Genomic DNA, 16,078 nt, shown 5'->3' with positions numbered 1-16,078 from the left:
GAAATGACCGAGGCTAGTTTGGTTAAAGGCAATCCAAATTAAAAACAAGAGGATAAATAGGAAGAAGCCAGGACCACTCTGGGACAAAGCAGGGATCTTGTGCATGGCTGCAGAGGATGTGGGCAATATCCTAAATGAGTAATTTGCATCAGTATTCACCCAGGAGAAAGATGTAGAGGATATGGAGATTAATGTGGTGCATGCGAAAATGCCAGGGCATATTGCAATCAAGAAAGGAGTGGTGTTGGATGTCTTGAACAACAGATGGATATGTCCCCAGGGCAGATGGTATTTACCTCAAGTTATTTGAGAGAGACAAGAGCAGATTGCTGACTACTTGACCAAGATCTTTGTATCCTTGCTAGCCACTGGAGAAGTCCTAAAGGACTGCCGAATAGCTAATGTTGCTCCCCTGTTCAAGAAGAGAAATAGGAATAATCCAGAAAACCTTGGACCACTCACTCAAATCAGTGGTTAGGAAGCTATTGGAGAGAATTCTTCGGAATAGGATTTGCACACATTTGAAAAGGCATGGCCTAATTAAGGACAGTCAGCTTTGCTTTGTGCTGGGCGGGTGACAAAGGTGATCGATGAGGATAGAGCAGTGGATGTTGTCACTGTGGATTTTGAATAAGGCTTTCGACAAGTGTCCTTCATGGTAGGCTCATTTCAGAAGATTAAGATGCTTGGGATCTGCAGTGACTTGGCCGCTTAGATTCAGAATTAGCTTGCTTGTAAAAGATAGAGGGTAGTGTTTTTCAGGCAGAACGTCCATGACAAGTAGTGTCCTGCAGGGATCCTTACTGGGAACTGTGATATTTGTGATATATATATAAAAATGACTTGGATGAAAACATAGATTGGTGGGTTAGTAAGTTTGGAGGTGATACAAAGACTGGTGGAGTTATGGATAGTGCCGAAGGTTGTCAAAGGACACAGTGGTATATAGATCAGTTGCAGACATGGGCAGAGAATTGGCAGATGGAGTTTCATCCAGGTAAATGTGAATTGCTGCACTTCGGGAGATTTAAATTTTAAGGAAATGAATACAGTTTTGGCAGGACCCTGAACAGCATTGACTTAGAGGGATCTTGGGGTTCAAGTCTATAGCTTCCTGAAAGTGACCCCACAAGTAGATGGGGTGGTAAAGAAGGCATATGGCCTTTATTAGTCCGAGCACCGAGGTACAAGAGTCAGGTTGTAATGTTGCAGCTTTATAAGACTTCAGCTAGTTTGTACTGAAGAGCATTGCATTCAATTCTGGTCATCACATTTTTGGAAGAATGTGGAGGATTTGGAGAGGGTGCAGAGGTTTACCAGGCTGCTGCTGTATGAGAGGGTATGAGCTATAAGGAGAAGGTAGAAAGACTCAGGTTGTTTCCCCTGGGGTGGGGTGGAGGTGGGAGGATGGATGGTCTGGGGTCTTGATAGAAGTCTGTAAAATTTGAGTTGAAATAATGCTAGGGGCCATGCATTGAATGTGAGGGGATAAGTTCAAAGAAGGGGAGGGACAAGTTTTTTTTTTAGTCAAAGGAGACTGCAATGCATTGCCAGGGATGGTGATGGAGGCTGATACAATAGTGGCATATAAGGGTCTTTTAGGTAAGCATGTGAATATGAAGGGATATGGACCAAGGGCAGGCGGAAGGGATCATGTTCATCAATTTGGCATCATGTTCAGCACAACATTGTGAGCCAAAGGGCCTGCTCTTGTACTGTATTATTTTATGTTAAAGTCTGCACCGCCAAATCTGCACTTCCCAGCACAAGGCCCACAGCCTTGAATGTTACAATATTTCAAGTGTTCAAGTACATTATGGAGACCAAAAGTAGTCTTGGTGACTGCTTTGTGGAACACATCTCCTGTTCTTTTGCTTTCTTGCATTTTTCAATGCACCATTGTGCTCACATGCTTATGTTTTGGTCCCAGACCTGCTGTGATGTTCTAATAAGTTCACACAAGCTGGAATAATACCATTTTTTTTTATTAAATACTTAGTCTCTCAGACCCAACTTTGAGATCAATTACTTCAAACCATGTGTTCTTACCTTAATTTTTATATGTTTTACACCAATATCCCTTTCAGTATTTTTGCTTTCAGTGATAGCTAACCTTTATTCTACTGCTAATGTTTTAGTTCAGACAAGGCTTTGCTTTTTCATTACAACCATTAATAGTTACTTTGCATTTTGTTGGATGGTACCTTTGATCTTTATCTTCCTCTACTCATTTTTCCTAAACCTTCCCTTCTGTTTCACTCACCTTCTCCTTTTTCGAACAACAGAAACCTATTACTTTTCCACCCTTCTACAGTTATAGGAAAAGCTATATCAGAATTGAAATGTTAACTGTGTTTTTCTCCACAGGTGCTTCTAAACCTGATGTGTTTTGCCAGCACCTTGTTTTTTTATTTCATATCTTGAAGAAATGCAGAATTTTGCTTTGATATTGGTAGTTTTCCTGATACTATTCCTTAAATCTCATTGGTTTTAACTTGTCTAACAAACTTACTGTTAACTACTTTGTCAAATACCTTTTGTAAGACAGAAACTCAACTTCTCTACCCTCAACAAGCCTTTCTTGCTTGATCAAAGAACTTGATTGAGTCACTCAAACACAATACTTGTCCAAATGTAAATAATTTTGGCCCAGATTTAATACTGTAACTTTGCCCAGCATTGTTACCAACTTTATTGCTCTCTCCATTTTTAAGGAGAAAGTGAGGTCTGCAGATGCTGGAGATCAGAGCTGGAAATGTGTTGCTGGAGAAGCGCAGCAGGTCAGGCAGCATCCAGGGAACAGGCGAATCGACGTTTCGGGCATAAGCCTGAAGAAGGGCTTATGCCCGAAATGTCGATTCTCCTGTTCCCTGGATGCTGCCTGACCTGCTGCGCTTCTCCAGCAACACATTTTCAGCTCTCTATTTTTAAAACAGGCCCTGTACAACATTCCACCATACCCATAGTTACCTTGATTTAAATATTTTTCACACTGTCCTTCCTCCATTCCATTCACCAGTTTTTCTGTCTCCGTCACATCTGTTCTGATGGTTTCACATTATCCTGGGGATCTTCAGGGTCCATCTTTTCCCTGAACCAAGGATTCCTTACCATTATGGATGAAAAGCCCAATACTGTGTCTGACTTATTTCCTACACTTGTTCCCTCGTTCCACACCTCCCCCCACCTCTCTTTGTCCCATGCACACATACAATCCCCCTTGTTCTCTGTCACTCCACTCCAGCAATGCCACCATGATGCACACTTTCCCCTCCCTTGTCAGCATTCTGCAGGGACAGTTCCTTCCAGGACATCCTGTTTCACTCCTCCTCCACTCACATACCTCCCCACAACTACAGCAGGTACAATACTTGCTGGTTTACCAGCACCATCATTACTATCCAAGGCCACTGTCACACCTTCCAGGTGTGGCAGTGATTCACCTGCACTTTGTTCAACCTTATCTACTGTTTTGCTACTGGAATGCCATTTCCTATTCCTCTCCTATACTCTTATTTTGAGGAGACAAACAGATCACTTAGCAAAACATTCACGTTCTTCCTGTAAAAAATGACACTGAGCTTCGTATTGCTTGCCATTTCAATACACCACGATGTGCTGAGATTTCTGAGATCTGGCCTATACCCAGTGAGGTTGAATGTAAGCTACAGGTATGTCACCTCATCTTTCCATTCAACCATCGGCTTTATACATCAAGTTGATAGTTTCAGAATGTTGACACTGTTCTCCATGTTTGTTACCTATCCTGGCAACCACAGATACTGTCCTGAAATGGATTGTTTTCAGCACCAGCAAGTCATTTTCACTTGCTTATAGTCCCTGTTTTAACATATCTAGCATCTCTTCACTGGCTTACTGTCCCTTTTGTTTGCTCCTGTCTTCTCTCACTCTTGGCTTTTCTCTGTCACTTGTGTTCTGGTCTTCACCTATCTGCTTGCTGAAACCACCCTCTTATTTCCATTTTTTTTTTAAGCTATGTCCAGTTCTGACAAAGGCTCACTGGATTCAAAACACTAATTCTGTTTTCTCTCCACAAATGCTGTTGGACCGATTGAGTTTTTGCAGCAGTTTCTGTATTTGTTACAGATCTCCAGTACCTTCATTTTTTTGTTTTATTTTAGCATTTGCAATGCTCTGATGTTCTCGTACTGCATTCATGTCAAAGCAGGAGTGAAAGATTACTGGCAGAATTTGTGCAATCATTTTTGCCTCAGTAACCGCAGGTGATTTGCTGCTTTTGACTGCAACTTGCTGTTTAACTAGCACCTGCTTTTGGTTTCTATGACTTAGCATGTTCTCAAAGTACCCTGTCCTTTCTGTGACATTGGCAGTGTTCTGTCATAAAAACTTGTCCTAGTACTCATTGGATACCCAAGCCATGTCATCTTAATTTGTCCGCCTAGTCTTGATTTTACTCTGTTTATGAAATCCATTTTGGATATGCTTAATATGAACTGTGGACCTGTTATTCACTTAAGATCTCCCCTGTTTTTCCTAACTAACTCTCTCTACATTTGGATGATAGAAGTGACTCATTAGCTCTTTTCTGTAATTCTTGCATCTGCGGTATTTATGTAGATGATTGGGGACGGCAGGGATTAGTAAAGGTTTGTTATAAAGTGGCTTGAGCATCTTGAGGATATAGGCAGAGATGTGTAAAGAAGAGTTTCTCGTGTTCGGCTCAGCTGACACTGGCAGCTCAAAGCAATATTTATTCCCCTCCCTCTTCCTTCAGATCCTGGCAATAGTAGAAGAAATGAAAATGAGTCCAGAGGATTTTAAAAGAATGATTAATTGGAAAAAGATCAGGTCAAACAAGAACCACTTAAATGGTGCTGAAAAAGAAGGGATTAATATTATGTATTTTGAAGGTTCATACCAGTACTTTATATTTCTTAAGAGATGAAGTTTATCTGTTTAGCATCCAGATACAGCAGTGTGTCTTGCCGTGTTGGATAGTTAACATGAAGTGTATTTTTTCGTTTGCCTTTTAGGAATATTGTTCTTTGCAAAAATGTCAAGTTTACTTTTTTATCCTCAGAATCATAGAATCCCTACAGTGCAGAAAGAGGCCAATAGGCCCACCAGGTCTGCAGCAACCCTCTGAAGAACATGAGCATGCACGCACATCCCTATCCTATCCTCATAACTGGGTTTTAACCATGACTAACCTACATGTCCCTGGAGCCTACCAGGCAATTTTTAACATGGCCACTCCACTTAACCTGCACATCTTTGTACTGTGGGAGGAAACTGGAGCACCCAGTGAGAACCCATTCAGACAGGGAGAACATGCAAACTCCATACAGCCCCCAATGCTGGAATTGACTTGGAGATTCCAGCTAGCGCTGATGCTGTAAGACAGCAGTGCTAACTACTGGCTGTTCTTCATAGACTCGTAAAGCAGGCAAATAATCAAGCACAAAAATTTATTAATTTTAACCGTTTTAAAATCCAATGTTGTCATATGTCATTTTTGTAAACATGTCATTACTTTGGTAGCATTTGGTTTTTGCGAATACAAAGAACCCGAATCCACACTACGTGCTTTAAGGTTATTGCATGAGCTTCAAGTGGGAGACAAGAAACTACTTGTAAAGGTGGATGCGAAGACCAAAGCCCAACTGGATGAGTGGAAGGCCAAAAAAAAGGGAGTCAATGGGGTATGTTACATTCAGATAAATATCTGAGCAGTTTTATTGTTGCAAATTCGAAATCCTATCTACATTTCAAGTAAAATGTAACCACTGACTTGCAGTTGTCAGTTAATGTTTAATTGTCATTGAAAGAATAAGAACTTGTTTTCAATAAATTGAGTCCTACTTTTTGCTGCTATTGGTTAGCCATAATAAATCAGTGTCTTTTAGCCAGCAAAAGCAAATAAGCTCTTATGAGGGAAAGAAATTTGGAAGCTTGAGAGAAGGTAAATTGAACATTACTTACCAAATGAAAGAAATGGGTCATTGCAAAATGGACCTGCTTTGAGGTCGGAACTCAAATCCCTTACTCCACGAATTAATACTGAAGAAATTTTAACTTTTTACTTGGGGTGGAGTTCGCAAGGGAGGAAGAATATTACTCAGCTGTGTAGACTTATGACTTCCAAGAGGTCGTTTGTTTTGAAAATTTAGTTTTGTGACATAGGCAGAGAAAAGGAGGAGGTTCTGAGGCAAAAATATAGGAGGTTAGGCAGGAAATTAAAATGTAGGTCCTTTGTAGTAATATTTGGATTACTCCCGGTGCCACGAAGTTCGACGACTTAGGGAAATAAACAGCGATATCTTGAGAAGTGTCCATATTAGAGGTGAAAGTGAGGTCTGCAGATGCTGGAGATCAGAGCTGAAAATGTGTTGCTGGAAAAGCGCAGCAGGTCAGGCAGCATCCAGGGATTCCTGAAGAAGGGCTTATGCCCGAAACGTCGATTCTCCTGTTCCCTGGATGCTGCCTGACCTGCTGCGCTTTTCCAGCAACACATTTTCAGCTCCATATTTGAGGTGTTGGTCTTGGATTTCTTAAATGTGGATAAGTTCCTGGCACCTATTCAAGTATACCCCAGAAATTTGTTGGAAGCTAGGGAAGAGATTTCTGGGACCCTTATTTGTGTTTTTGATAGCTACAGGTGAGGTGCGGGAAGGTTAGAGTTTGGCTAACATGGTGCCCATTGCTTAACCAAGGTGATAAAGAAAAGCCAGGGAACTATGGGCCAGTGCACCTGGCATCAGTGGTGGGCAAGCCTTTGGAGGGCACCATGAGGGACAGGAGTTGCATGTATTTGTAAATGCAAGGATTGGTTGTCCACATGGTTTTGTGTATGGAAAATTAAAGAGAGGCTGACTATGCTCTCACGAACTTGAAGTTTTTGAAGAAATATGAAGAAGGTTGATGAAAGCGGTGGATGTAATCCACATGGACTTCAGTAAGGTGTTCAACAAGGTTCCTACTGGTCAACTGCTTAGTAAGGTTAGATCACATGGAGTACAGGGAGAACTAGCCATTTGCTTACAGAATTAGCTCAAAGATAGGAGACAGGGTGGTGGTGGAGGATTGCTTTTTAAACTGGAGGATTGCTTTTTAAAGCAGTGTGTCACAAGGATGAGTGCAGGTGAACTGCTTTGTGTTGTTTATGTAAATGATTTTGATGTGAACTTAAGAGGTATGGTTAGTAAGTTTGCAGATGAAACCAAAATTGATGTCATAAAGAGCGAAGAATGTAATGTCAGAGTAAAATGGGAATTTGAGATGGGCCAAGGAATGGCAAATGTTTTTATTTTAGATGGATGAAGCAGAGCAAGATGACGGACAAAGACACATCAATGCCTGACGCACTCAATGCTGTCTGTGCTTGGTTTGACCAGAATGCCAGCGATGTGGTAATGCCTGTCCGACAGCCCCAGATACACCATTCCCCTTGGTCACTGTTGCAGATGTCAGATCGGTCTTCCTCTGAGTCAACCCAAGGAAACCGACAGGCCCAGATGGTGTCCCCAGCTGAGCACTCAGATCCTGTGTCGACCAACTGGTGGAGGTATTCACCGACGTCTTCAAACTTTCCCTCCTACAATCCCAAGTCCCCAGCTGCTTCAAGAAGACCACCACCCTCCTCATACTGAAGAAAGTACATGCCGTGTGCTTTAATGACTACTGTCCAACAGCTCTGACCTCAAAATTGTGTACTGCTTCAAGAGGTTCGACGTGGCCCACATCAACTCTAGTCTCCCTGCCTGCCTCAATCCCCTACAATTTTCCGACCTACATAACACTGGTTGTCATATCCTAGCCGTACACTTTTCCCTGGAACATCCTGGGCAACAAGGACATCAGACTCCTGCTCATTGACTACAGCTGCACCTTCAATCCCATTATTCCTTCCAGACTGAGCTCAAAACTCTTTGACCTTGGTCTTGGCTCCGCCCTCTGCAACTAAAACCTCAGCTTTTTACCCATCGACCGCAATCAGAGAGGATAGGCAACTGAACCTCCTCTACAATAACACTCCACACTGGAGCCGCGCAAGGGCGTGTCCTCAACCTGCACTCTCTGTACCACGACTGTGTTGCCATCTGCAAGTTTGATGACATCACCATAATAGGACAGATATCTATCGACACATCAAAATAGAGGAGAGAAATAGAGGGCTTGGTGATATGGTGCAATGAGAACAACCTCTCTCAATATTGGCTAAACTAAAGACCTGATCATTGACTTCAATAAGAAAGGAGGAGAACATGCCCCTATCCACATCAACAGAACGATGGTTGAGAGGATGGAGAGCGTCAGGTACCTTGCAGTGAAGATAATTGATAACCTATCCAGAACTTCCGATATAGATGTGAAAGTCAAGAAGGCGCGACAACACAGTCTGTTCCTCAGGTGGTTCAACAAATTTGGCATGTCAACAAGAGCCCTCACTGACTTCAACAGATGAACTATTGAAAGCATGCTGTCTGGATGCTTAATTGTCTGGTATGGCAACTGCTGTGTCCAGGCCTGTACAAAACTGCAGAACGTGGGGTGCATAGCCCCAGAACATCATGGAAGTCAGCCCTCCATTCAGGGACTCCATTTGCATGGCTGGCTGTCCTGGGAAGGTTGCCAACATCAAAGACCCATCACAAACTGATAATGATCTAAACCTCTTCCATTAGGCAGAAAATGCAGAAGCCTGAAGACACGCTAGTAGGGTCAGGAACTGCTTTTTCCCTGCCGTTATTAGACTGATGAATGGTCTAGCCAGCCTCCCATCATGCTGATCTTGCTTGTGTTGATCTCACCTAGCACATGCCCTGTGCAATGTAATGTTTGTCTAAGTCTTCCGCGATCTGTGCATCCCTGCTTACTATAATCTGTGTCATGATTTGGAGGTGCTGGTGTGGGATTGGGTGTACAAAGTTAAAAATCACACAACACCAGGTTATAGTCCAACAGGTTTAATTGGAAGCACTAGCTTTCGGAGCCACAACCACCTGATGAAGGAGCAGTGCTCCAAAAGCTAGTGCTTTCAGTTAAACATGTTGGACTATAACCTGGTGTTGTGATTTTTAACTATGATCGTGTGTATGTCTCGTACACAAAGCTTTTCACTGTACTTTTGTACATATGTCAATAAATCAATCTAATCAAATTAAATATGAGGTGCTGCATTTTGGCAAGGAAAATCAGGGCAGGACTTGTGCTCTTATTAGTAAGGCCCTGGGGAGTATTGCTAAACAAAGAAACCTTGGAGTGCGGGTTGAAAGTTCCTTGAAAGTGGGTTTGCAGTAGGATAGTGAAGAAAACGTTTGTTCATTGCATTGAATATAGGAGTTGGGCAGTCGTGCTGCGGCTATACAGGACATTGGGTAGGCCACCTTTGGAATGCTCAATGCAATTTTGGTCTATCTACTGTAGGAATGATGTTATGAAACTTGAAAGGGTTCAGAAAAGATTTTCAAGAATGTTGCAAGGGCTGCGGGGTTTGAGCTATAGTGCAAGGCTGAATAGGCTGGAGCTGATTTACCCCTGGAGTGTTGCAGGCTGAGTTGTCACCTTATGGAGGTTTATAAAATCATCAGGGGTATGGGTAGAGTAAATAGACAAGATATTTTCCCCAGGGTAAAAGAATCCAAAACTAGAGGGCATAGGTTTAGGGTGAGAGGGGAAAGATATGAGACCTAATGGACAATTTTTTCATGCAGAGGGTGGGTGTGTGTATGGAATGAGGAAGTGGTGGAGGTTGGGGCAATTACAGCATTTAAAAGGCATTTTGATGTGTAATAGGAAGGGTGGAAAGGGATGTAGGCTAGGTGCTGGCAAATAGGACTTGACTAATTTAGGATATCTGGTCAGCATGAATGAATTGGAGCGAAGGGTCTGTTTCCATGGTGTACATCTGTGACTCTACTTTGATATCCCAGTGGGACAGAGCAGGGACAAATTTGAATTTATTATTCTGCAGCATTCAATGTGTTTTGGTTTCCAACATCCCATTTGTGCTGTTGTGGTTTTTGTTGTTGAATAGGTTACTTTTCCTGTATTTTAAATGACTTTTTCACTGGATCAGTGGCCTCTATGACAAGGTTTCAGACCACGCTGCTTCATCCCAATGGCCATCAGACTACATCCTGTGAAAGAAATTCAAAATCGGGTTGTTTTAGAGATCAACAAATTTATTGAAAGAATAAATATGTTGCATATATATGAGCTTTCCAATTAGTTTGATGGATCTTGAGAGCAAAATGGGTCAACCTCAATTAAAAATCTTCTGGATCACATTGTTGATTATAACAGAAGGACAAAATGTTGCCTGTTGAATTGTAATTCTGTGCTGGCAAGTCTTAATATCGCTGAATGTCGGTGAAGTGACATTTGTTTCAGCTGGGAGCTACTCAGCTGCAAGCTGTTGGTGTTTTTGAGCAGCCCTTGATGTCTCATTTTAATCTGATTACACCCTGAAGGATACAAAAACGGAGGATTCATCAGATGATGTTGTAGATGAGGATACCAAGAGAAGAGATCAGATTGTGAAAGGAGCAATTGAAGGACTAATAAGAGAGTACTCCAGTGAATTAAATGCACCTTCTCAAGATCAAGATGCACATCCCAAAAAGAAGAAAAAGGAAAAGAAAGAGGAGGTATTTATTTGTATTACATAAATTAATGATGAATGTTTACTTAATTCAATACATCTTAACTCTTTTGGGCAGAAAGATGATTTTTCTGGAATTCTCACTTGCCAACAGAAGGTTCATAGCTTTGTAGGTAATTCCTTTTCAAGTTTATGTCTAAGTCCTTTTGAAATGTGATGAGGCTTCTGTGTCTCTGACCCTTTCAGGCTGAGTTCCAGGACCCAATGCCAATTTGCCCAATTCCCAATTTTCCTTCCATGGTTCTGTTGATTACTTGAACTCTTGGTGCAATTAACCTCTCTATGATAGTAATTAGATCCTTCTGGCACCACTATCTCAGACTTCACATAATTGCCAGGGCATGGTGGCTCAGTGGTGAGCGATGCTGTCTCACAGACCTGGGTTCAGTTCCAACCTCAGATGACTGTGTGGAGTTTGCATATTCTCCCTATGTCTGCGTAGGTTTCCTTTGGGTGCTCCGGTTTCCTCCCACAATGCAAAGATATGCAGATTAGGTGAATTGGCCATGCTAAATTGCCCATAGTGATCAGGGGCGTGTAGGTTAGGTGCGTTAGTCAGGGGTAAATATAGGAGGATAGGGTAGGAGAATGTGATATTGTGGATTTGTTGGGCTAAACCACCTGTTTCCACACTGTACAGATTCTATTCCACGCCAAGCTTTGTTATTCTTCTGGCTCTGCACTACGCCCTGGCTCGTTTACTATCTCCCGCCACACTCCCACCTCCTCTCTCTCTCTTCCCCACCCCCCCCCCCCCCCCCAAACTCCTTCCACCTCTTCTTCTCTCTCCCCCCCCCCCCCCCCCCCCCCCCCCCCATTAAAGTTCTCCTGTTCCTAAGTAATCAATGATATCCTGTTCAATTTTTTTTCCCTCATAGTCTTTGTACCCATTCTAGTCTGATCACATTCTTGGAACAGCAGAAAATTCTAGTACCTCCTTATAGTAATTGGTCTGTTGCCTTGTAAGTTATAATGTTTCAGGGACAATCCTTTGAAATGATTTGAGGCTCTGTACTTTGACTACTAAACTAGACAGTGAATTCTAGATACCCTCGATCCTCTTGGTGAAAAGGTCTTTCCTCATGTTCCATCTAACTCTACTAATAACCTTAAATTTGTGCCCCAGGTATTAAACCTCTCTGCAAGAGGAAATAAACTTCCATGTCTACTGTATCCAAGCCCTGAATTATTTTGTACACCTCAGTAAGTCATCACTCAACCTCCTCTGTCTTTCACAGAACAATCTGAGCCTATGTGACTTTTCTTCATGCCGGTAGGCAACATTCTTGTAAATCTCCTCTGCATTCTCTCAAGCAATTCTGCACTTCCTTAGATGCGGTTATCAGAACTGTGTATATCGAACGTCTGAGACCAAATATACCTGCTTTTGTGTTCAGTGCCATGCTCAGTGAAGGGAAGCATCAATTTTTCATCTTTACCACCTTAACTACCTATTGTCCTTTGTGGAAGTGAATCTGGCGTTGATTTCTGGATTGGCTTTGAATGTGACTCCAGACAGACAGTGATGTCTTTGATTCTTAATTGGCCTCTGAGCGGACTGATGAAGCTACTTGTGTTAAGTTTAACAGAGCAGTTTTGAATGGAATGCAAATGCTAACCTTCCCTGTCACGGTCTCATCACATGAAGAAAAAAGGTAGCTTCGTACAAACAGTTGAGAGCGAACACATCATGAGTGAGACATAGCCCAAGTGCATGTGTGTTTGGGAATTTGGAGCTCAGTGGAAATGCAGAGGGGAAGAGATGCTTTTCACTTTTTTTGTGTGGTTCATGCTTCGTAAGACTGTATTCTTCAGCTTTAATTAAGCAGAGGGAGGGGAATCATGGTTTAAAATCTGCAGCTTCAGGTGTATGCTGATTGGAGAAAACAAATGGAAACAGTGACATCACAGAAAATTGGTGTGTTGATTGGTGCATAATTTTCGTAAGTGTTTATTTGGTAGAAGGTATTAACTGAGAAACAACAGAAATAAGTAATTGCAGTGCTAATATAATAAAGAAACATAAGCCAAGCAGGGAAATGAAAGTATGTTAATAGTATTCATACATAAGCATAACTGTTCTTAAAAAGATGAGTAAGGGGCTTAAAGGAAGGCCACGGCAGCAGAGTTCACACCTGTGATATCCTGCAAAGCCAGCTCCAGTTGTACCTGATGAGCACACGTGCAGGAGGTGTGTCCAGTTGCAGCTACTGGTGAATCACATTTCGGAGCTGGAACTTCTGGTGAGTTCACTGTGGAACATCTGTGTTGTGGATACTACAATCAGTGACATGATCATCCCACAGCTGCAAATTGAGCAGGCAGAAAGGGCATGGTTGACTATCAGGCAGAATAGAGGAAAGTAGGTAGTGGAGGAGTCTCCTGTGGTCAGCCTCCTTTCTGACAGACATACTGTTTTGGATATTATTAGGAGAGATGACTGTGTGCATTTGAAAGCAGTGGTAGCCAACTTCATGGCACTATGCATGGATCTGCTGCACAGGAGGGGAGGATGATGAATGGAAAGGTTGTAGTGGTAGGGGATTCATGTGTAAGGAAAACAGTGATCTCTGTGGCTGCAGAAGAGATTCTAGGATGGTATGTTGCCTGCCTGTTGCCCCAAGGTCAGGGATGTCTCTGGAAGGTATTCTGAAGGGTGAAAGCAAACATATAAGACATTGCCATACATATTGGTACTGACAGCATAGATAGAAAAAAGGATAGACAATAGGTGCAGGAGTAGGCCATTCTGCCCTTTGAGCCTGCACCACCATGGCTGATCATCCTTAATCAGTATCCTGTTCCTGCCTTATCTCCATAGCCCTTGATTCCACTATCCTTGAGAGCTCTATCTAACTCTTTCTTAAATGAATCCAGAGACTGGGCCTCCACTGACCTCTGGGGCAGAGCATTCCACACAGCTGCCACTCTCTGGTTAAAGAAGTTTCTCCTCATCTCTGTCCTAAATGGTCTACCCCGTATTTTTAAGCTGTGTCCTTTGGTTCGACACTCCCCCATCAGCGGAAACATGTTTCCTGCCGCCAGAGTGTCTAATCCTTTAATAATCTTGTATGTCTCAATCAGATCCCCAATCAGTCTTCTAAATTCAAGGGTATACAAGCCCAGTCGCTCCAGTCTTTCAGCATAAGGTAGTCCCGCCATTCCAGGAATTGACCTCGTGAACCTATGCTGCACTCCCTCAATAGCCAGAATGTCTTTCCTCAAATTTGGAGATCAGAACTGCAAACAGTACTCCAGGTGTAGTCTCACCAGGGCCCTGTACAGCTGCAGAAGAACCTCTTTGCTTCTATACTCAATCCCTCTTGTTATGAAGGCCAGCATGCTATTAGCCTTCTTCACTACCTGCTGTACCTGCATGCTTACCTTCATTGACTGGTGTACAAGAACACCCAGATCTCTTTGTACTGCCCCTTTACCTAAATTGATTCCATTTAGTTAGTAATCTGCCTTCCTGTTCTTGCCACCAAAGTGGATAACCATACATTCCACATTAAACTGCATCTGCCGTGCATCTGACCACTCACCTAACCTGTCCAGGTCACCCTGTAATCTCCGAACATCCTCCTCACATTTCACTCTGCTACCCAGCTTAGTATCATCAGCAAATTTGCTAATGTTATTACTAATACCATCTTCTATATCATTAACATATATTGTAAAAAGCTGCGATCCCAGCACTGATCCCCACTGGTCACTGCCTGCCATTCAGCAATATGATCAGGGAGGGGAAATGAGGAAGCTGGAGAAATGTGCATTCATCCCTTGTGGTTCAGCCACGGGGCGGTTGGGTTGATTGGTGCAGATGTCCCAGAGGTATATGGATTCATCCTTCCATATCAGTCACAAATTCACCTGCACCTCCACACACGCCATTTACTGCATCCACTGCACCCGATGTGGCCTCCACTACATTGGGGAGGCAGGCCGCCTACTTGCGGAACACTTTAACTCCCCCTCCCACTCTGCCAAGGACATGCAGGTCCTTGGCCTCCTCCATCGCCAGACCATGGCAACACGACGCCTGGAGGAAGAGCGTCTCATCTTCCGCCTAGGAACCCTCCAACCACCAGGGATGAATGCAGATTTCTTCAGCTTCCTCCTTTCCCCTCCCCCCACCTTATCTCAGTCCCAACCCTCGGACTCAGCACCGCTTTCTTGACCTGCAATCTTCTTCCTGACCTCTCCGCCCCCACCCCTTCTCCGGCCTGTCACCCTCACCTTAACCTCCTTCCACCTATTGCATTCCCAACGCCCCTCCCCCAAGTCCCGCCTCCCTACTTTTTATCTTAGCCTGCTTGGCACACCTTCCTCATTCCTGAAGAAGGACTTATGCCCGAAACGTCAATTCTCCTGCTCCTTGGATGCTGCCTGACCTGCTGCGCTTTTTCAGCAACACATTTTTCAGCTCTGATCTCCAGCATCTGCAGTCCTCACTTTCTCCTGCTTTTTGTGTGACCTTGCTTTGATACCTCCGTTGTCCCTACTTTCTAAGCAAACTTCAGACGGACATCATTAATTGTCAAGCATTTGATCACATCCGAAGGTCTTGAAAGATACTATATAATTTGAAGTGTATCTTCATTTTCTTGATCCAGAAAATTTGCTTGATTGTCTGTTCTTTCCATATCTGGTGAAGGATCCCTCCCCCAAACTTGCACTGAATCTTTATCCTTATGGATGTCATGTTGTTAGTGTCCTGCATTTTCTTATTTCAAATGTATCTCTGGCATAATAAAGAGAACAATATATTTTGGTGACAGCCATGTTTTATTCTTCAGGATGACATAAGTGCAATGGAGATGGAAGAGGACAAAAGAGACCTAATTTCTCGAGAAATTAGCAAATTCAGAGATACTCACAAGGTAGTACCATAATTCACTATTTCTACAAATGTGAGCACAAAAACTACACATACTTGCACTTTTTTTTTAGAAAGCTGATAGTTCATTAGTTGCTGAAAGTAGCTTTTCTTAGTTTAATTGAAGCAATCAGAATTTTACCTTTGCAACCTTATTTTTTTTGGATGGATGTTACATTTGGCCCACTTTAAGTTTGAATTACAAGGCAGTAGACAATAAATTAAACCATGATCAATACTTGCACGTATAATCTGATTTTTTTCTTTCAGAAATACTAGAAATCAGTTCTTTGGGGGGGTGGGGAAGTGGGTGGGTGATAAATTTCTCATGTTTTATTTAGTCAGTGTTAGTTTGAGTATCACTTGATAGACTAGTGGTTAATTGTGTCTTTTAATACATTGAGTTTACTATTGCTTCTAGTGCATTTAGTAACCAAACTTCATACTACAAGAGTCAAATCTAGAAATTGTTAAGTTAAAGAAAATTTGGGAAGGGAGAGTAAAGTATAGAGTCCTGCCCAAAAGTTGGCTAGTGGAAAAGTTAGTGGTGTTAT

At 42.6% G+C, this 16,078-nt stretch overlaps 1 protein-coding gene across 2 annotated transcripts in view; it reads left to right on the top strand.

Annotated features, from left to right (window-relative positions):
• The window catches only part of LOC122553887 (RNA-binding protein 25), a 101,412-nt gene that overhangs the window by 57,020 nt on the left and 28,314 nt on the right, over positions 1–16,078 (top strand). For both annotated transcript variants that reach the window (XM_043698355.2, XM_043698354.2), the window contains exons 7-9: positions 5,524–5,684; positions 10,455–10,631; positions 15,445–15,528. In XM_043698355.2, the coding sequence (XP_043554290.1) occupies positions 5,524–5,684; positions 10,455–10,631; positions 15,445–15,528 (422 nt within the window). The remainder of the gene's footprint in view (positions 1–5,523; positions 5,685–10,454; positions 10,632–15,444; positions 15,529–16,078) is intronic.

Source organism: Chiloscyllium plagiosum, unplaced genomic scaffold, assembly GCF_037043375.1.
Source record: "Chiloscyllium plagiosum isolate Xiang-an unplaced genomic scaffold, Cpla_swu_hap1 HiC_scaffold_8, whole genome shotgun sequence".
In the NCBI taxonomy this organism is placed as follows: domain Eukaryota; kingdom Metazoa; phylum Chordata; class Chondrichthyes; order Orectolobiformes; family Hemiscylliidae; genus Chiloscyllium; species Chiloscyllium plagiosum.
The sequence above is the reverse complement of the archived record's forward strand: the minus strand, read 5'-3'. Positions and strand labels throughout refer to the sequence as shown.